The sequence below is a fragment of the Tinamus guttatus genome, unplaced genomic scaffold, assembly GCF_059628265.1.
Source record: "Tinamus guttatus ecotype Peru unplaced genomic scaffold, ASM5962826v1 Tinamus_guttatus_pri_ptg000297l, whole genome shotgun sequence".
NCBI classification, from domain to species: domain Eukaryota; kingdom Metazoa; phylum Chordata; class Aves; order Tinamiformes; family Tinamidae; genus Tinamus; species Tinamus guttatus.
Window position 1 is genome coordinate 3237843 of NW_028288831.1, and position 21868 is coordinate 3259710.

At 46.9% G+C, this 21868-nt stretch overlaps 2 protein-coding genes across 2 annotated transcripts; one reads left to right on the forward strand and one right to left on the reverse strand.

Moving 5' to 3' along the window:
* Positions 1–3468: 3468 nt before the first annotated feature.
* CUNH9orf43 (chromosome unknown C9orf43 homolog) lies at positions 3469–16135 on the reverse strand. The gene is made up of 11 exons (XM_088528041.1): positions 15954–16135; positions 14853–15012; positions 13457–13556; positions 11153–11283; positions 10536–10626; positions 9646–9770; positions 8916–9078; positions 6752–6845; positions 5370–5515; positions 4316–4439; positions 3469–3967 (listed from the first exon to the last, which is right to left on the reverse strand). The coding sequence occupies exons 1-11, from the start codon at positions 16111–16113 to the stop codon at positions 3672–3674; spliced, it is 1590 nt and encodes a 529-aa protein (XP_088384167.1). The 5' UTR covers positions 16114–16135; the 3' UTR covers positions 3469–3671.
* A 1839-nt stretch (positions 16136–17974) lies between these two features.
* On the forward strand, positions 17975–20344 carry POLE3 (DNA polymerase epsilon 3, accessory subunit). Its single transcript, XM_088527988.1, has 4 exons — positions 17975–18104; positions 18512–18597; positions 19117–19235; positions 19720–20344. Exons 1-4 carry the CDS (start codon positions 18039–18041, stop codon positions 19878–19880), a joined length of 432 nt encoding a protein of 143 aa, XP_088384114.1. The 5' UTR covers positions 17975–18038; the 3' UTR covers positions 19881–20344.
* The last annotated feature ends 1524 nt before the right edge of the window (positions 20345–21868 follow it).

Below are 21868 nucleotides of genomic sequence, written 5' to 3' on the forward strand. Positions count from 1 at the left end.
CCAGCACGCAGGGCCTCTGCCCGGTCCCTGCCAAAGAAAGGGAAAGGAGAGTTGAGAAGAGACAGGGGCTGGATGTGGAGGGCCAGGGAGCTGGGACATAGGGGACATCACAGGCTCTGTGGCACCATCGCTTCTGGCTGCCTCATGGATATTGTCCCCATCTGGCCCCGGGCACAACCACAACCACAGTCAACCACAGGGATGCTCTCCAGCCAGCCCAATTCAACATGGCCAAGAGACACTTGTTGTACCTCTGCTGCCATAAATCACGGCACATTTGGGCGCCGAGAGGGGAGACACATAATGACAGGTTATTTTCCGAAGGCTCCAGACAATAAACTCGGCTCCCTTGGGACTGTGGTGCTCAGCCTTACCCTTGGCAACCAGCAGGAGCCCCAAAGAGATGCCAGGCCAAGCAAGCAGCCAAGGCTGCCCGTTGCTTTTCTTGTCTCCCCGAGATATTTACAGCCCAGGAAAGCCCAGACAGACTTTCTGCTGGCACATCCCATGCAAAGCTCCTTGATCTCCCATGCAAAGCTGCTGATCAGTGACCAGCACATCACATCTTGACCTGCTGGATGCTCAACACCAAGCAGCCCTGCCAGAGGAGCAAGCCAGGATGCTGCTCTGCAGTCCCACATGTCCCAAGGGTCTTTCGAGACACACAGAGCATGTACGTGGGTGCAAGGCCCTGGTCTTGCCTCCTTCACAGCGTGGCTGCTTGGTGGCATTGAGACAGCAGCCTGGATTGCTGCTTGCTGGCACTGCCAAGCCTGCAGCTCTCCCCGCCACGCAGCCAGCAAGGGGGAGATGCATCTCACATGCCACCTCTGTCTCCTAGGAACTTGCACAAAGCTCCCCTCGCCATTGCTTTATTGCAAAACGGTTTGGAGAGAAAAAAGGAGGGACAGTTTTATCATTGTCTCTTCAAAGCAGCCAGTCCCACAGATTTGGGTGAGAGAATCCTGTTAGCTAGGGTTTTTGCCCCATAAAAAAAAAAAAAAAAAAAAAAAAAAAAAAAACAGAAAGGGTAAGGAAGAGTCTCTGGGGTTCTGGGGATTTGAGGCCATGGGAGTCCCATGCACCCTGCTCCTAGAGGGCTCAGAGCCATGAAAAATCAGCCCCAGCTCTCAAAAGCAGCAGGCTTCAGCCAGCCCTGTCTCACAGCACCAGGCGTTAGGGCAGAGCCTCCACCTGCCACCAGCACACGAGCCCACAGGGAGCTGGGCATCCTCGACACCCCATGAAGGGTGTGCAGGAGATATGGCCCTTCACCACCTCCGAGTGCTAGGATCTGGTTCAGTGGGGAGAACTGGGCACCTGCATAGCCATAACTCGTTCTTCAGCCAGGAGAGAGAACAGCCCTGCAAACTAAGAGGAGGAATCATCTGAGCACTCACGCGACAGCCCTGGCTCTGCCAGCTGCTCCATGAGTCCCACGCAGGATGGTCGTTCGCGCCAGCAACGTCCAAGCACTGGTGTCCTGCACTCGCACCTTTGACCTTGACACAACAAAAGAAGCAGCAGAAAATCTGGTATATAAACGTCCCAAAAGAGCAGAGCTCCAGTACTAAAAAGTTAAAAACTAAATTGGGTGCCCAAAGGAGACGGTGGAGCTGCATGTGCAGCAACCCCTGTATCTGCAGACTCCCAACAGCAGGGCTAGGATTCTTCCTCACTTCCCACCATCTCCTGGGGACTGACCTTAACCAGCAGTTTCTCCTCCAGTCTCTGGCAGACTGCACACTCAGCCCGTTGGCTTAGGAGTTAACGACTTTCTTTTAAAATTTAACACACTTCATTGCAGGTTTCGGTCTGCCAGCATTAGGATCTGCCTTTGGCTCAGTATTCAAATCTAAACACATGAGCGTAGACTCTTAGTCCAGGCAAAAGGATACAACATATACAAATAAAAACACCAGATAGAAGCTTGCTCTGACCAGAAACTAAATCAGATGGTACTGATTGGGAAAAAACTACCTCTTTCCCAAATGAAAAGTAGATTTTTAGGAACAGAATAAACTTGGGCTATTCAGGGGCAATCCTGTGGGTAGATTCATTAATAGCAAGATCTGCTGCACAGGGCAGGCACAGAAAGACTCATCTGTTTGCCAGCAGTGTGACTGCCACAGGCTCTCTCCTGGAGACCGCAGCAAGCATCGCTGCTATGGGGCAAAAGGGGGTGCTCCTGTCCCCCACCACCACCTCTGCGGTGAGCACAGCTCAACTGCTCCCTGGAAAACACCAAGGAGGAATCCAGCAGAACCTTGGACTGGCTGATGACTGAGTCTATTTTCCATTTGGGACCCTGGAGAAGTTTCCCCTGCTGCAAAGGCCACTTCAGAAACCTCCCGCCTGCTCTGCTCAGATCCTGTGGTCTGCAGAACAGCAATTTACAGCTCTTTCAATCAACCAGCATGCAAAGCTCCAGACAGGACAGGTCACACCTACCTGGAGTTATGTTCAGCAGCAGTACTTGATGCTTATCTGCCAACAGGCAAGCCCAGGCGGCTCCATGCCTTGGGGACTCCCCTCTTCAAGGGGCTCTGGCTGAGGTAAAGCTGCAGGGCACTTCACACAGACAGATGGACAAATGTCCTCTCCTGCTTCAAAACGTGGTGGGTTGGTGTCCCCAGAGCCTCTGAAGGGGCAAAGGAGGAGATCCGACTCCCAGGTTGGGGTAGAACCTCTCTTCACTGCAATTGTTTTGGGGGTAGACAGAGAGCAGAAGCTCCCTGCCAGGAACGTTGTGATCTGGAGCCCTTTGACATCTGCCTTCCCCATCCCATGTGGCATTGCCAGGCGCCCAGGCTGCCCCAGAGAGGAGGCCCAGTCAGGGAAAGAGGCAACTTTCCTAGGACATAACCCTGCAAACACAGGCTCCAGAGCAACAGAGCCTGAACACCGGGACAGAGGCACTGCTTAGAGTGGGATATTGCAAATAGCCTAAGAGCACTATGATTGGAGAAATGATTGCCAAGAAAACCCCACAGCAGTTCAGAAGGCAGGTGGGAAAAAATAAAACAGAAGGGATCAGAAAGCATTCTATGGGGAGAAACATGCTTTAGAAGGAAATACTTGAATATACTTGAATACTTCTTCAGAGAGCTCCCAGCACTGCTGCCACAAACCCCTTTTGCTCTGCTGCTTTCAGCCCCGGGGAGGCGGTGGGGAGCCCCGCGCTCACGCTGCCGGCTCAGCCTCGCGCCGTGTGCCCAGGAGGCAGCCTGGCCCCCCTCACAGCAGCACCTGCGGCCAAGGCGCCCACAGGGCCCCCTCTGAGGGGGTCTCTGCTCAGCCCCAGCTGAAAGGAGAATCTTTGTGCCCTTTGGAGTTGGTGAAAAGTGCCCTTTTTTAGGTACAGGGTATTTAGGCACTTACAGCCAAGCTGTGGCAGACATTCGATTTGTTCTGTAGTCTAACTCCTCTCTGGAAACCAAAGCGCAGCACAGAAATAGCTGGGAAAGAGAGAAGCTCTTCTTTTATTTTCAGATCTCTTGAGATTTTTACCCGTCCCAAACATTTACACACTGCAGAACTGCCCAGCTGCTTCCTTCACCTGCCCTGTGGCTGGCAAGGGAAACACAAGGCAGGCGAGGGGGCTCAAACACAAGGTGAGACAGGAGCTGGAACAGGAGTGAGCCAGCATCAGGACATGTTCCTGTTGTTGGTTAACAGAGAAGTCCATCTTGATTGCTTGAGAGTGCTTCAAAGGGAAGGAATTTTCTCTCTGAAAAATCCTCATTATAGTCTTCCTGTAGGCAAGGAGAAGGGGGAGGTGGAGGTGGTGTTATGTAGGAAGAGTCATCTTCAAATTCCTCTTTGAATAGTGGAATTATTCTGCCTGCATACTGGGCTCCCTGGAAGCAGCACAGTGTTGATGGATCATCCTCTCCGCTCACAGCACACCTGCAGATGTTGTCCCAGCTCCCTGCGCTTGGAAAAGGCTGCCTGTGCTTTTCAACACCTGGCCAGAGGATAAAAGGACTTGACATGGGACCAGTATCACCCTGAAGGGCTTCAGTTTACTGTGTTCACTCAGACAGGACAAGGATCAACCATCCTTTCATAGGCTAGCAAATTCTTGAGATGTGGCCGTTTTGAGTGATTTTCTTATACAACACTGGCTTTGCACCACATTGAGTTGCCCAAGAGGTTAATGCTTCCTTGCCTGATAGGTGATCAACTAGCAAAAGAGTGCGCTGGTGCCCCGGACAGACCAAGAGCTAAGCAGCAGCTTCCCTGCCCTTCCCACACTCCAGTTTGCTCCCTGGCTCCTGCACTCCAGATCCAGAGTGGCACCAGCAGCACTCACCCAGGGACACCAGGTTTGCTGTGCTGCTCTTGCCCAGCATGGACTTCTCAGAAGGCCTCCTCCTCCAGACATCCACCAGCTGCGCCACAGGGTTCTCCCCTCCATGAGGCATGTTCCCTGCAAGCTGAAGGGGCAGAAATATTGCAGATGTCACAGAATGGAGCATGAATGGAAGGAACATTTGGGAGCACGCACAGCAGGACTTTTGTACTGGGCAGCAAGGAGGAGAATCAGCCACATCATTTCCCTCAACTGTGTCTTGCATTTCTCAATGCATTGCTGCCTACAGCTACAGTGATCTTATTTGCCTAGTATAAACTTCACTGCACATTCGTTCATCAATAGGAAACTCTGCACCTGACCAAGCTATAAGCACAAAGAAAGCCAGGTTAAAGGTGACATTAACATCTCAGAGACAACATAAAGAAAAGAACCACCTGGGTTACTTATTGCTAGGAGAGGGTGGGAAAAGCTTGTGCAGAATGTAATGACTGCCCAGTGACACCGAGGAAACAGCCACAAGTCTGCTATAAAACCTGCTCAAGCATTTTCTTTAGCCCTGACCTTGCGCTGAAAGAAACTAAAATGAAGGAATTACTGTCTAGGTCCTTCTGTATGCCAGCTTTTATCATACCTTTGAGACTGCTTCTGGCTTGCTGTTGAACAGAAAGCACATTATTCTTGAACCAGACCCCCCTGCAGCAGGAGTCAGCTACTCTCACCATTTCCACTTTGTTACTTTCTTAAGCAGCTCAGCATACACTATAGGGATGCAGAACCAAGACTGAACAAGGACAGGAGCACGAAGAAGGGAGCCAACTGGTTTGAGATTTGGGCTGCTGGTGCGATTTTCTCTTGTAATTGCTCCTGACAATGTGCATCACAGAAATACACAGGTGACTGCTCTAAGCAAGTCCCTGCTTTGGCCAATTAAAGACCTCGGTGGTCTATGTTTCCCGAGCCGTTACAGGGCTCTGCTCAAACCACAAAGCCAGGGATGGGCAGGAGAGGAAAACGGATTCCAGCTCCAGTTCTGACTGAATCTAGCACTTACTGTTTTGGACGACAGAGCCACCTGGGCAGAGGGCTGCTCATGGCCACCATCCGTGCAGCACTGCAGAAACCCAGCAGGAAATGCAAACAGACTCGAGCAGTCCGGCTGTTCTTCCAGCTTTGAAAGGAGCCGTAGGGGCATGCTGTCTGGGCAAACCACAACAGACCCATCAGCCCTTGGCAAAGCCATTCCTTGAACGAGCTCTTGGCTCAGAAAACCTTTCTGTGAGCAGAGGAAAAGCTGACACTGCTACCAGCCAGGAGAACTCGGCCTGGACACGGGGTCCCGCACTGCGCCCACAGGACCCACACAGACCCCCTCTGCATCTGTCCTGGTGAGGTTTCCCCTGGCGTGATGCACACCCAAACCACACGTGCTGTCCCTCAGCCCTCACACAGCCCTTTGAAGGGCTCAGTTAGGTTCACAGCACAGAGAATAAACCACAGACACAAAGAATCACAGTCAGATAGCGGATACCTCACAGTTTGGAAATATGATGGAAAGATCCTCAGAGGAGGGACACCATCTGCACAATACCTACCACAGCCTTTCAGTCAAGAAAGGAGTAATTTAGTCATGTGCTTCTGGATGCCTTTACACCTACTCCTAGTAACACCTGAGACTATTTTCTGTATTTTCCCCTTATGAGGGCAAAGAAACATAGGCACAGGCAAAGAGACATAGTGGGATGAGTTCAGATTTGATGGACTAAATTGTGTTCTTGAACCTAACCTGCTTAAAAGTGGCACACAGGCCTTTTGAAAAGGGACTAAGGGAACTGGACTTGTTCAGCCTGGAAAAAAAGGCAACTTTAGGGAGACCTAACAGCAGCCTTCTGGTACCCACAAGAAGTTACAGAGAAGGCAGAGCCAAGTACCTGACAGAGGTGCACAGCAGAATGAAAGACAGTGATCATAAACTGAAACTGTAGTGGTTCTGATTGCACGTAAGGATATATTGTTAAAAGTATTATTAGGAGTTTTTATCAGTGGCTTCATACCTAAACCAGGAACCCAGAAAGCACCTTGCTTTGGAAATTTCACTAACAAACATCTGGATGTTACCACACTCTTTTGGTGACATATGGCTGCTGCAAACAAGAACACTAACCTCTAAGTCTGAGGGCCTTCAAAAATTAAAATTTAATGCTGAAATGTAAGGCTTGAAAATCTGCAAATCATTAGAGATATATTATAGGGGGCATTCTTTACAGCTTAGTGTTTATGCGTTAAATTTTAATAATATATTTCAGAAAGGAATTTGCAAGAGGAAAGAAAAAAAAGTATTCTCTAGCGTTAAGTTTACAAAGATCCCAGTACACTGAAGTACAGAAGTGACATAAAAAGTACTTATAAGTATACCTGGAATTTTTATCTTAATACCTGGTCTGGTTTTAATTTTTATTGGTTTCCTCAGATACTGATTGGTTTGGATTCTTTGTGCATTCTTTTCCTTCAAATCCACCATCACTGGAGCCTAGCGAGCAGGAAAAATATATGTATAATAAATCACAGTTGAACTAATAACTATAATCATCACTATAATATTTTTTTCCTCCCGTCCCAGCTGGCCCCACCAGGACCTGTTGCTTCCCTCCCAGCTCCCAGAAGTTGCCTCATCAGCCTCCATAGCTCTGTGCTGAGATGATATTCTTAAGACTCAGTGGCTGGTTTGAAAAGGACAGGCCTCAAAATGAAAGATGAGCTCTCATGTTTGATACTACAGAAAAGAATGAACCAGTGGAAAGAAACAAAAAGAAGAGGTAACGTGATCAAAGTCAAAAATTAGATGCATGATCTCAGCAACCTTTTGAATTAACATCTATGGCACAACCACATTTGTCAAGGCCACAGTCATTGCAAAGCAAGATAAAAGAAAAACAGAGTTTTCATGAGGGGAATCAGGCAGCACAAAGCCCCCCTAACGATGTGAGAGAGTAGCTAGCCCACTGCTACGACACAACAGCATCAAGATAAAAGGAATGAGGCCAGGAGCACAATTCCCAGCTGACAGATTTAAATCCTGTCCAAGCCAAAAATGGCAGAGACATGCTTTATGTGACAGGATATTTCAGAAAGGAAAGCTTCTCCAAAGGAGTTGTATGAGCAATACTTCGTGCAGGTCCACAATTCTCAAGCAAACAAGATGCTCTGCCTTATTTGAATGTACCTAAAAGCAGTTTAAATATAAGGCAACTTAAAGACAAATATACTCAAACAAGACATGAGAGTTATGGTTTCATGAAAAGTGAGATGCAGAAAAAAGGAAGTAGGAATATACAAGTTTTGAACATAGCTGGGATTAGTCTCTTCCTTACTATGTAGAGAATTGCTTAAAGTTTCTTACATCTCTTCTTGTTCCGTAAATTTCATTCTGGATTTTTTGAGCATAGGCTTATGATCATTTGATCTTATACCAATAATACCCTTGAATTGCTCTTCCTCCCTGAAATCCATCTGTAGAAATAACACGTGTCCTCCGAGAACAGCATCACCTTCTCAATTCTGGTGATGCTGACACTGGTATCAGTGATGCTGCCAAATACTGATGTCAGAACAGTGCTTGAGTCAGCACCAGGTGGAAAGAGAGAAGGATTTAAAGTTGGGGACTAAGCATTCCTTCTGGGAGGCTTCTCAATTCTCAACACAAATGTTACAGATTATTTTCAGATCTGGTCACAGATGTCTTGCTGCCAGCCTTTGAACTTAAATTATTTAATTCAATCATCAGTCTTTGAAGTCTTGTCTGTTAGAGAGGTATACTGTGCTTTTACAGATGTGATTACAGATGATCCTCAATGATCATGGTTGAACATTTCACAAAGTCCAGGTGTTTGTACTTGAATTATTCATATGAGGAGAAGCCTGACTTACCTGACAGCTTATCATCACCTCTTGGCCTAGTGTGGGTGCTGGCTTGGCTCTTTATTCTGATCTTTCTGATAGCACCAGAAATGCAGCGAACAACAGGGATGCTCACAGAAGACAGCTCTGTAGATCTCTTTCCTGGGACCAAGGATCAATCATGATTACAGATTGCACCAGGAAATACAGTTTAAGTTTTGCATCCCTGAAGAAGATGTGGCCAATGAAGCATTTTTTTGCTGAGTAAGGCTTTCTGGCTCAGAAACTGTGGGCATTTTACTGATGTACCACACAATGGAGAGGGTAGATACCAAATCATTTCTCATGAAGCTTCTTCACAACACTCAAATGAGAAGATAACTTGAAATTACAACAAAGAAAACACAAGAATTTCTTCACAAAAAGAGTACTCATCACTGACAAAGCAAACGTAGAGCATCAAATGCAGTCAGGGCTGTGTTTTACTGCTAAAGGCAGTAATACGCCTTTTATGTCTTTAAACAACAACATGAGCAGGCCTGAGGCTCCAAAGGTCACATCTACTGAAAAAATCCCCAGTGTTACATGCACTTAGAACAAGAAGCGCTGCAGAGATCACCCAGAGGACACTGAGCTCCCTCTCCACAGTAGCTCTGAACATGCAGGCCCTCACTTTCTCACATTGCTGATACAAAGCAGGTACCTTTTGCACTAGCAAGGGACGGGATGACTTTGATTTAGCATGAGGAAAGCCTGGACGCCTGTTCATCAGCTTCAGGCCACCCTCATCTTGCAGCTCCACTATGGTTGCAAACCGCAGCTGTTCAGGGCAAGACTGGCTTAATATCCCATCTTCTTCTGCAAAACTGAACACAAGGCAGAAAGTTTTTTTATTGCTGTGGTTCAAGAAGCAAGGCACTAAAGAGAGGAAAGGCTGAAGTCAGCAACTCAGAGTGAGACAGTAATAACAGAATAAAGACTCACATAAGTGTTTTATTTTGGGGATTCTGTCCTTATACATAACTTTGGGGACTCTTTTTACACTCACTAGTAGAATTTTTTTTTTTTTAATCCCTTAACCTTGTCAGTCAGGCAGCTTTTAGGCTGGTTGGACCCCAAAAAAACCCAGATCTTTATGCCCTTTGGACTAAACAGAGTGCAGTAAAAGGAATGCTCTTTGCTTGTCCCCTATCTTGTTACACTTCTGCCTTCAGGAATTCCTCCCACAATCTTCAACCTCTCTCCAGAAATCAGGAACTGACCCACTCAAGGAGGGCAGGGAGTGGATAAGGCAGCAAGTCAAGCCACCTGCCCTACCACACTCTACCTCTGCAGTCATTGCAGATGCAATTGCAGCACTGCAGGTTAGGCAGGGACTAAAACCCTTGAATGTCAGAGCAAAATGCTATAAGGAGTTCAGAAAAATGGCTTACCCTTCAGTTTTGTAGTTTAGAAGTGACTTTGTTGTTTTGTATGGGTAGCTAAGTAACTGGCTTCTCTTTGGATACAAAAGACTGGGCTGGCCTCTCGCAGGGATCTTCTTAGATTTCATTCTTCTCTGAGGAAGGGAAGAGTTACAGTAAAACACATCTGACCTTGAATGCTTACATCCCCTTAACGGCCACCTCTCCAGGAAAAATGTCTCCTAGAGGAGAAATCAGACATCTGGGCATTTTATCCAAGAAGAACAGAATGCCCCAACTCACAACGATTATTTCTCCAAAGGCAAGAGAATGGGATAACTCACACTCGTAGTCCAGTCATGAGCATAACACAATCAGTCCAATTCAGTGTCAAATAACATCTCATTTATAGTCCAGCTATTCAATACCTGTTTTGTTAAACTGCTTATCTGTTTGTTAAAAACCAGAAAACTCAGCTTTTTGCAGCCAGTACAAATAGGGAGTTCCATCTGCAACTACAATTACCCGATCTTTAACCTCTCCCCTTATCCTCAAAACACTTTGAAACGATCCCTTTGGAAGCAAAGCAATGCTTCTTGGTCACTGCAGAAACCTCCTGTGCAAAAATTTTCTTGTGGGGACTGGCAGAGCAGCCCTTTGCCACTCTTTATAGCCATATGGTGGAAAGGGCAGCCATAAGGGATGCTGGCAACCAGAGCAGCCCGTGGACTCTCTTCAGGAACGCAGCATGCAGTCAAACTTACTCTCAGAAGGCTGTGAGCAGACACTGACTCTGGAACACCCACGAGTCTGCATATTTTTTCTTCTTTTTCATTTTTGACATTTTTAGCCTGAAGAATGGCAGAAGGCTGGGTATAGAGGTAGTCTAAGAAGATTACACAAACACCTCAAAAACTTACCATGTCAGCACCTTGACTTTGCGCTTCTTTAAAGTCAATGAGACTTTCAGAGGCAAGATCTTTAACAGATACCTGCCTTACAGGCTTCAATCTGAAGGAGAGTTAAAACACGGTGAGCAGTAGGTAAACTCCCAGCATCATTCCTCCCCATGCACTGGGAACCCTCAACTACACTAGCAAAAAGTTGTACTGTGAGACATTCCAGTACCCCTGGAAGAGGTCTGGATGTTTTAACATCCAGTTCTCTCTGCAGCAGTCCACATGCCTACTGCAATTGATTGAGAAGGCAGTCTAGGCAAGTAGGCCGTGAAGAGACAGACACCAATTTAAGCGTGCTGAGCAAGTTGCACCCAAAAAAAAAAAAGGAAAAAAAAGAAGGACCAAAACTTCAACAGCAAGCGTGCGGCCACAGAGCAATCCCTGAACAACTGCTATTCAGTCCCATCCCACGGGTCGCAAGGGCAGCTGCTGCCACTTCACAACCCTTGGGTGATTCTGGGGCTCCCTGATCTCTGCGTTTGTGATGCTCGGCCTCTGCTCGCGTACAGAGCTCACACACAACCTCCTCTGCACTCTGCTGTTGGAGCAAACGTTACCTCCGCGCAGGTGTTACTCACTCTGACAGTGCTTGCTGTCCAGGCTTTTGACATTGTTGATGCTTATTTGGGACCCACTTAATCAGATTTCCACTCTCTGAACTGTAACCCTGCTTAGAAGGGGCTATCTCAGGAAAATGAAACATTCGAAGCTAGAATGCAGATATGGAACAGTTAGGTACTTTTAGAGATATCCTTTTTGAGACAATGCTAAGCCAGTAGTGCAGCTGTAGATTACCATGTTTTGACAAATGCTATGTATTATGCCACTGCTGATTTATTTTAATGTAATAAAAATAGTGCGTTAAGCCTGGTCATTATAATTTTCAATTGTACTTCTCATAAAAGAGGTTTTTTAAACTGCAAAAGATATGATGGGAACTACAACTTTTGCTCAGTATGGTCACATAGACTAAAACCATTAAAACATCTTGGAAAGTTACTACCTGTCACCTGAGCTGAATCGTGTGCACAGTTTGAAGCCACGTTTTCATGGGATAGTTGAGCTGCTCCATCAGTTTGTACAACACACACCTGGGCTGTGCTTCCTGGTGCTGCACCAGGCTCTGACACGGTCCAGCCTCTCCGAGAGCTGCTTCATCTCACTAATCCAGCAGACAAGTAACTAGTTTTTGCATCATCATGGCAAACTGGCGTGAACAGCGTATGCAGTGGGGAGAAACAAAAATCAAAGGCCAGAAAAAAAACTTAAAATAATGGGCTAAGCTACCGTTTTTGTTGGTAGTGACCTGTTTCCAACACCTGGTGAAGCCCTACCTCTAGTACGCACAACTGGAAGGTAAAATGCATCGAGTTGCCTGCGTTTTCATGTTGAGATGAAGCTAAGCTAATCACAGCCTGTGGCTGAGGGCAGCCCTGACTCTGTCCCACCCCAGCTCTATGTTCCTGCCTGCTGCCCTGCGTCTGCTCTCGTGCTTGTTCATAAGAACATCAGAGCGGACGTTCTGGCTCAAACAAAGGTCTGTGGAGCTCAGTATCCTGTTTCTGACAGTGGTCAAAAGGTGATGCCTAGGGAGGAATATAAGAACAGAACAAGTAGATGAAACATTTTCCCAGGATAGCTGCCCAGTCCCCAGCACTTTTCAATTCAAGGACTTCCTGAGCCAGAGCCAGTCTCCAGGAATTTAACAACCCTCAGTGAGCTTCTCTCGTAAACTTGTCCTGTCTCCCCTTAAACACTTTTCCTGTCTCCCCTTAAACACTTTTAGCATCTACAGCATGTCATGGCAAAGAGTTCCCAGCTAAATTACACACACTGTGAACATCCATCTGTCTGTTCCGGTCTCTCCAGCTGCTATCATCATCTGACCCCTTAATTCTTGAGTTGGAAGAGGCAGTGAACAATTTTGCCTCCACCTACATTTTCTATGCTATGCCTAACTTGTACAAACCTTTCTTACACCCAGCCTCCATCTCCTTGTCAGACCAAAGACTTTAGCTTGCTATTTTTTTCCTATATAGAAATTACGCCAGACTGAGCAAATGTCACAGTAGGGTACAACTACACACTCCCTATATAGGCTTGGAATTTCAATCCATACTGACTTCACATTATTGCTTGCTGTGGCTACCCTTGTCAACCTGATTTGACCCTAAGCCTTTTATATCACAGAGCACTTCCCACTACGGCAGGGCCTAATCTACTTTCCTGTACATTTTGCAGCCACAGAAGGAGCTGGAGCAGTGCATAGATCTGACAATACATTTTTCTTGTTGTTGTTTTGAAGACTACTTTCAGTTGGATCAAATCAGCCTGGTCACATACTCCTGGAGGAAGCAGTAGGAGCACATGGCCAGAAGCAAGCTCCTTCAGGAGTGAGGATTAAGATCTGCTTAGGATTTGCTTAAACCAGTCAGGAAAGTATATCCAAAGAATGAAGGTACATGTTACAGCCAAGCTAGACTAACAGCTTGTTGTCATCAAAAGTCATTCCGTTTTGGTAGTGGTACATCCTTAGTTCAGCCTTAACGTGGCCCCCTTAAGACACCTGTGTGGTTTCCTTTGCATTTGGAATAGATTAGCTGAGCACACCCATTAGTGCAGATATAGTTTCAGGACTGTTACAATCTCTGTAGCACTCAAAAAGACATTAACGATCTGTCATTAAACAATGCAAACCACTGAATATCACATACTCTGACGGATAGTATTTTTCTGGTTATGCCTTTGAAAGGGTCTAAGTGCTTCATACAAAGGCATCATTGCTCAATTTCCAGAGACTTAAGGATACGCTACAAATTTCAGTAAACAGACACAAGCTTAACCACTCTGACCTGTCTTCCTGCAAAGCTGAAAGCACTTACTCTTCCAATGTTATTCAAGACCATGAAGCTCATCTCTCTAGGTGAGATAACGTTTGACCCTGCTGTAGAGTTCAAGCCTGGGAAAACAGGTCTTTCTGAACTGGAATACAAATAAAATGAGATTCATGGCGAGACAAATGCAAATGTGTAGCATGAAAACAAACCAGAGGTCACCCTACAAGTTTCCTTTTCAAAATACTTTGCAAAGAGAGTTAACAAAGCCAGCATTAATGAAACAGCTGGTCCATGCAGCTGAACTGACTCCTTAACTTTGTCTGGGTACAAATAATGTGTGTTCATATAATTCTCATGTCAGATGGGAAAATTCTTCTCAATCAATAGATTTACAGTCTGATGATTTTTTTAATAATCAGAACCACTGAATTGGGTGAGAATAAAAGGGAGCCTAGAAAACAGTTTTAACTTTGGCCCTGCAACTGCTACAGTGGTTTAAGCCTTGAGGATGAAACAGTTTGATTGGAAAGCCTTAGTCAGAGATTATGAAGAAGAGTGAGTGACATCTATGTGCCACCACATTCCACTCCTCTCTGCCTCCAAGTTACTTTAGGGAAAGGAAAGCAGGGATGTTTTGAGATATTAGAGCTAAGTTTCAGATAGAACTATAAAAAATAAAGGCTTATTTTCTTTAAAAAGAGGATACTATCAAGTTTTGAAAATTCATTCTTCTTCTGTAATGGATAGGAAAGAACACGTATCTGCAAGGGCCAAATTGAAAGCAGTTAAAAACAAATACAGCAACAACATCCCACACCCTGGTTGGCTTTGGGAGCATTTTGTCCCTTCCTGTAGGGCACACTCAACTCTGGCCTTGAGGCTTCAGGGTGCCCTCTGGCTCACGCTCCAAGATAAGTGGCTCTGCAATTAGCTCCTCAGCTGTTTAAGGTGGATCCAGTTAGCACTAATGAGGGGGAAGAGGTGTGAACTGACTCACAGGCCTACAGAAGTTACAAACATATTCAAGCCCTTGCAGGTGGAAGGCCTATCGGCCAGATTCTGCACTGCTTTATGAGCAAATTTAATTTGGGCTTGGGTTTCTTCAAGAATTTTATTGCACCTATCTTAGCAGGGCTTTGGTACTGACAGAAACTATGTATGTAACTTCACACTGATTATTCTATGCAGGAATAATCTGTACTTCAAATTTGTTATTTATTTGGTTTTAAGGATACGTAAGAATCATTTTCAAAGAAAATCTTCTGCAAGACTCAAAACCATCATTACTGCCTACAGTGAATTCTACATAGCCAAAACAACATTTGAACCCATTGAACCTTATTTTTGTGAGCTTTGAGGGGAAAAAAAAAAAAAAAGGCTATTGCCCTCTTGCCTGCAATTACTGCAAGCTTAAAACAGATGGACATTCAAAGCAGTTCACCTGGCAGCGCTGTCTTCACCTGGACCATCCTCAGGCACAAAATTAAGAGGAGAGGGTGCAGCAGAGATGGAGAAAGTTCTGTGACACTTGGAACATCTGACGCATCTTCTCAAAGACTGGCCAGCGGGCACGTTTACTATTTTCAATGTTGGAAAATCACCTATGCAAAGTAAAGCAGTGCAAGATAAACATCAAGGAATGGATAATTAAAAACTGTCGAGTGTTTAATAACTAGTATCACTAAAGACAACAGCTCCATTGATACATTAACTCCCTTCAACAGCAGCCAGAGTTTCTAGTTAAGGAAACAATAATTCACCTTACAGCAACTGTGATTCTTAGAGCAATTCTCTATGTGCAGATCACATTCCTAGGGCTCAGGTGTCAAAACTGCAAGAAATCAGTGCCTTCCTCACCACAGCATTTGCTGAGCCTTGCACAAGGCCTGCAGACCCTCAACCTTCACTCTAGAGCATGGAGGTTACTGCGACATCAGCCACCAGTCACCTCCTTTGCTGCTCAGAGTCCCCATTTAAGGACCCCGTGAAGTTACAGGAGAGCAGGGAACATTTTCACTGTTTACTTTATCTTCACTGTGTAGACTGTGTCTTGAGGAATGCAAGGAGCTGACATGCAAACCTCGCTTACAAGCCCTGAGCATGTTGCAGAGGTCCTCAGGTGGGAGGAAATCTGCTATTAACGAGTGTCTTACAGACACACACTAAATGAAAAATGCACATTAGAGACTGAGCACCCAAATTAACAGGAAGCCACAGAAACAACCCGCCAAGGAGAGTAACATTCTGTCGTTCTTGACATCAGCCAATCGAGGCTAGTAACCATAGGAAAGGGATGTTTTATTTGCACAAGCTAGTGAGACAAACACTGAGGTGCATTAATATATTTTACGGGACAAACCAGGCAATCTAATGATTGCTTCCAGCTTTCAAAATCTAAAAATCTACAGTCTTTAACTTCACTAGTTACCTCACATGAAGCCTGAAAGTTTCCTTGACTTCAGGATTCTGAGTTAGTTTTTGCAAATGTAAGATTTTTTTTTCTCCTTCTTTTGTGAAAATAAGAATTTAACCCAAGCTTTACCTTCACTTCCCAAAAGCATTCTAGAAATTGAACCAGAATTTCTTAAGCGGATCCGAGGATGACCCTCTTCAATCCTCCTTAGCGTATCCCAGCACTGCGGATGTTGACAAACAGCCTTATCACAAACAGTTTCATCCCACTGGCTTACGCCTGCAGCCATTATTTTTGCAGTCACTCCAGTACAAAGGCCAGACAGTAAAATGATGTCATCTATTTAACCACTCTGCAAGACAGAAATTTGGCATATATTAATTTAGCAGAAGAAAGCAAACTTGAAGATGTAAGCAGTATAAAAATAAAGTTAAAAATAACAAAATTGCAGGGGGGATTACATCAAGGGCTGTCCTCATTCATATCCATCCTAAATCATGACCAGCTGGCATCCTACCCTGTAGGTCCAGAGCTTTCATATCCTACTTCCTTTCTAAATTCATCTAGCTGTAACTCATAAAACAGTCAACACGTAGAATGTGACCTGGGGTAGCGAAGCTTCGTATTGCAAGTCATGTTTTATGTTGGTGCAATAATTCCTACTTGTGGCTTTGGGGTAACTACAGCAACACAAGAGGAAAGGTTGGGCCATGCCAGCCAGCATGGAAATGCAAAAATGTATGTGGCTCTCTCTACTACGTGCCTCAAAAAAGACACACGTTAACTATTATTTTAATAGATATAGCTTTGACCCTCTAGATACTGCAATTAAGAGCAAGCACACCTTTTACTCTCAGCTATTTCAAAGCATCCAAGAAAGAAGAGAGCCCATCACGTCAGAAAAACAAACACCTCTCCACGACGAGGGCAGGTTCAGGAGGGCAGGAGCGTTGGGCTGTTCCGCTGGCCTGAGGCCAATGCTGCTTCTCCTTCTACTCTAACCCACCTCCCTCAGCGGAAAATAACACAGCTGCGCCTCCTTCTTCTCCAATTAGAAGCAGCAAGTGCAAAAGACAACTTTGCCCTCTGGTAAAATGAGAACCAGAACAAGCTGCAATGGTTTCTAATGACTCTTTTAAGACCAGCGAGCCAGCTCACAGCCAGCATCAGTACCATCTACTAAACCCCCAATGCTTGGGTTGCAGCCCGTCATTACCTGCATTAGATACAAATCACACACCTGCTACCGGAGCTTGTCCCTGCATGCCATAAAGCATCCATACAGTTAACAGCACTAAAACATGGTAACATTAAAACGCAGCAAAAAGGCAACTCAAGAGAGACGTTTTGCACATACAGGCAGTTGCTTTTATTAATCCAACATAACTGGACATGCAATCGCATACTCAGGCACCTTCTTCATACCCACTTCTTCTGTACCCAGAACACCGCGCACTATCCCCAGAATCACTCCCAGCTCCAGAATAAGCTCCAACCTTTATAAAAACTCATCTCACTAATATCCACGAGCTACTGCTGGAAAACATCCACTATGTACTGGGGACAGCAGCACCAGCCAGCAACAGCCATAGCAGCTCCATGAACCCCCTCCGACCCTACACCAGACCAACCCACCACCGCCCCACACCCCGCACTCTCCTTAACCGCCCTGCCAGGCTGCAGAGAGGGACAGAGAGGAGCTAATGAACTGAGGGGAAGGGGCTGCGCAGGGGCCTGGCAGCGCCCCCGGCCCCACTGCCCGCCCGGCCCACAGACTGCCCCGCCCCCGCACGCATGGCCACGCCCACCACACGCCCTAGCCCCGCCTCCCCAGCACCGCCCCCCAAACACCCCTAGCCCCGCCCACTACACACCTGGCCCCGCCCCCCGGAGCCCCTCGAGCCCTGCCCCCCCGCTCTCACCCCCGCTCTCCCCCCGCCCGCCCGCCCGGTGCCGGTGCCGGTGTCGGTGTCCCCGTCCCCGCAGGCGCCGCCCGCAGCGGCCCGTCCCCGTCGCCAGCGACCGAGCGGGCGGCGCTCACCGCGCAACGGCCGCGCCGCGGGGCAGGCCGGGAAGGGGCGCGCGGCACGCCGGGAGCGGCGCGGCGCGGCGGCGGCGGGTGGGCGGGCGCGCGGCTCGGTTCGGCTCGGCTCGGTTCGGTTCCGTTCGGCTCGGCTCGGTTCGGCTCGCTTCGGCCCGGCTCGTTCGCGCAGCATGGCGGAGCGGCCCGAGGACCTGAACCTGCCCAACGCCGTCATCACCCGCATCATCAAGGAGGCGGTGAGCGCCGCGCGGCGGCGGGGCCGGGGCGCGCGGTGGCACCGCGGGATGCGGGTCCGGCGAGCAGGGCAGCCCCGCTGCCCCGGGCACGCTCCGTTCCCGGCTCTGGGGAGGGCCGGGCGGCCAGAAGCGGATGCTCTGGGCCATGAGGCACCCGGGACCCCCTCGGGCATCGCCGCCTGCTGGTTCCGCGGCGGGGGATCGCTACCGAAACACGGCGGGTGCGGGACCCGCTCTCCCGGTGCGGCCCGGGGCCATCGCGGGCCTCCCGCAAGAGCGCCCAGGCTGCGCAGAGGGGCCCCAGCCGTGCGGAGCTCCCCGAGGGCTTCGGCTGTGCTCACGCGGGAGGGATGCAAGTGTGGAGTCGTTTGCAGCAGCCTCTCATAAAACCTGGGTTTGCTTTTCAGCTTCCCGACGGAGTAAATATTTCTAAAGAAGCTCGGAGCGCGATATCCCGAGCGGCGAGCGTGTTTGTGCTCTACGCGACATCATGGTAAGAAATGGCTGGGCTGGATCACCAGGGCACTTGCTTTATAACCCCTAACCTCTCCACCTCCTCTCCTGGAGGTGCTGCAGTGAAATACTGCTTATATAAATAAAATCCATAAAATCCAGCCCAATCCATCAAATTGCAGCAGTCAGGCTTGGTCTGCTGTAGGCACAGTGAGGGAGGAGAGCTGGTCTGCCCACCCATGAGGAGCGAGAGGAGCTCGTCTTAGAGCTAAGGATCAAATTTCTCTCCTTCCCCTGGTTATTTGTAGGAAAGATCCATACAAACAGAAAACTATCAGTGCAGGGGAGCAATGCAACTAGATGAAAACACGAGCAGCCAATACAAACAAGAAAATATCTGTCCTCTAGTAAGTCAGCTGTAGTATGTGATAAGAACAACTGAATGGTTAGGAGATCACTTTTTTTTTTTCTTTTGGAAGTTGTCTGTGACCTTAATTAAGGTGTGACCAGAATTAATTGGCAGTTACCAATTATCTCTGTTCTCCTTGCTTCTGTCCAGTGCCAATAACTTTGCGATGAAAGGGAAGAGGAAAACGCTGAATGCTGGTGATGTTCTCTCTGCCATGGAGGAAATGGAGTTTCAGCGATTTGTAGGCCCTTTAAAAGAATCACTGGAAGGTAACTGGTCTCAGCTCATGTCCAAGGAGTAGCCCGAGTTTTATTTTCCTCAAAGGTTCAACAAGCAACACTTATTTCCCTGTCTTGTTTCTCTTTTCTTTGCCCAGCATCCTACACTGCAGTTTGCCTGGGGAATAACTAACATCTTAACAGGACTGGGGTAACATTATTTCACAACTGATGAGGACTGGGAAAAGTCTCCTCTGATACCACTCCCCTGTTATTTCTGTCTCAGGCAAGACTTAGGTGCTGCCTGTAAATGTGAACTCCTGCGGCCTTTTCAGCACGTTTCTGCTGAACGGCACTTAGCCCGCTTCCCTGTGGAGCTGCTCCGCACAGCCCAGGTACGAGGGCGAGTTGCTGCCATGAGTTTGCTGCTCCTGTTGCAACCCTGGAGAGCAAGTTGGCCTTGGACGTTGGCTGCTCTGCTAGTTGTGCAGTGGACAGGCACTTGCACGTGTTCAGTGGTCTCTTCTTCTTTTAGTTTACAGACGTGAACAGAAGGGAAAGAAAGAAGCAAGGAAAGATAAAGACAAGAAGACAGACTCGGAAGAGCAAGATAAGAGCCGAGAGGAAGAGAATGATGACGAAGATGAAAGAATGGAGGAAGAGGAGCCAAATGAGGAGGAAGAGGTGGACAACTGAGCTTTTGGATGAGATATGTGTGGGATTGGGCCCTGTTCGTAGGGATATAAATGCTGTAAATCTATCTTGCTCCGTCCTCTCTTGGTTTCCAGTAGAGCTTTGTACAGTTCTTCTGGGGCCAACCCTTTTGGCTTTAACTTGTTTAGAAAGGACTTCTACTGCAGCTTTCCTGGTGGAAAGACCCTGCACACTGGGAACTTGGCACTCTCCAGATTCTGACCAAACAGTAGTGACTGTCTAAAAAGACTGTGCTTTTTATGCTGGGTTGGCTCTGAAATACAGGAAAAAGAAACGTCAGCTTCTCAGTATGGAAACTGTTCAGGAGAATGTGAGGGAACTGAATAAGCTTGTTGAATAAGCTTGTTAAACCAAGTCAGAGAATGAGTTGTAACTTGGCTTTAGAAACTACATGATGATGTTGAGAGAGACCCCATCATCTCTCAGAGGTTAAACTTCTAAAGCTTTATATGTGACTTTGTTTTCCTTTCATTTTCTTGCATTCTGGCTGTGCCTTGTCTTTTGCTGTGACACTGATAATATGTTTTACAGTGTACAGGTTGTATGCAGTGACGCAGTGCAACTGTACAGGGACCAGAGGTCCACAGAACTGACTTTCTGTCCAGAGAATCAGTCCAAAGCAAAAGAACTTCACTGCAACTGTAATGGAAACTAAATATCCAAAGTGCTTGTTTTCTGTCTTTGAAAACCCCTGGGAGGCCAAGAGCCATTTTATTAAAAAAACCCGAAGCAAAACTAAGAGCTAAGATGTGTTATGTACCAGCAATGATGCAATGTTGGATCAAGTGGTGGATTTGCTGCAGGTCAGCAGTGGGCGCTGGCGGATCTCATGGTCTCTCACCTCCTTTTGCAGTTACTTCTGCAGACAGGTTGGTGCGTGCCACAAGTTTACACATGGTAATAGGTTGGGTTTTTTTTGTGGGTTTTGGGTTTTTTTTCAGACTGTATGGGCTAACTACATTGAACAAAGGGTGCTGTAGCCTTTTCTAGTGCAAGCTATCCAAAGAAATTCAAAAGGTGCAGTCTGCCTCCCGGCGTGATGGGCTCCAGGAGTGCAGTGAGGACAGAATATCCTGGAAGGCCGACCTGCAGCCGGGAGTTTCCAAATGCTTCCTAGGGAAAGCTGGGCCACCTCTTGACCTGGTTCAAGCAAGTTTTTTTGTATTTCTAGCATTCCTGTAGTTTCTTTTGTACTTGAATTCTTAGTTTTGACAGCTTTACCTTCTCTTCTGTGAGAACGCATCTATTCAAGTAAGCTTTTTTCCCCTTTCCGTTTTAGGGGCGGGAAAAATTTATTATTTGACAGATCATTTAAAGGCTAATATATCTAATATCTGGACTTAGATGTGCTCTGCTGAAGGAAACCTGAGGAAAAATTTAAGTACATTTAAGTAAAATCCCAATTTTGCTGATGCGCAGTTTAGAGGTGAGCCCTTGTGTGGAGTGGTGCATCCATCCAGTGGTACAATGTTTCTTTTGAAAAACATGCATAAATCTGCCCACAAGAGCTACTCTGCCTTTACATTTCCACGGCGTGATGTTTTTCCATCATGCAGAAGCCCAGCTCATAAGAACTGGATCAAGAGACGCTTTCTGCCACCCAGCCTCTGCTGCCCTGCAGTCAGTAAGGGCAAAAAAGGCTCAAGGGTTGACAGGGGCTCTCCAAGGTCTAAATACATATGAAAAAAGACTTTTCGCTCTTTTTTTTTTTTTTCTTCTTCTCTCATAGTATGTATCTGGGGTATATCTTCTGGAAGGGAACAATATTTAAATAAAAGCTAGTGTCTTCATAGAAATGGAGTCAGTTATTCCTTATCTTAAAAGAAGACAAAGAAAATGAGCTGTTTGCCTTAACACAAGCACATATCCGAGCACGTAAAAATCTCAAGCCATGGTATAAAATACAGTATAAAATAGGGTGTAAAATCAGTTCCAGAGCAGGTAGCGGGGAAGGACAGTGGTGCCTGCCC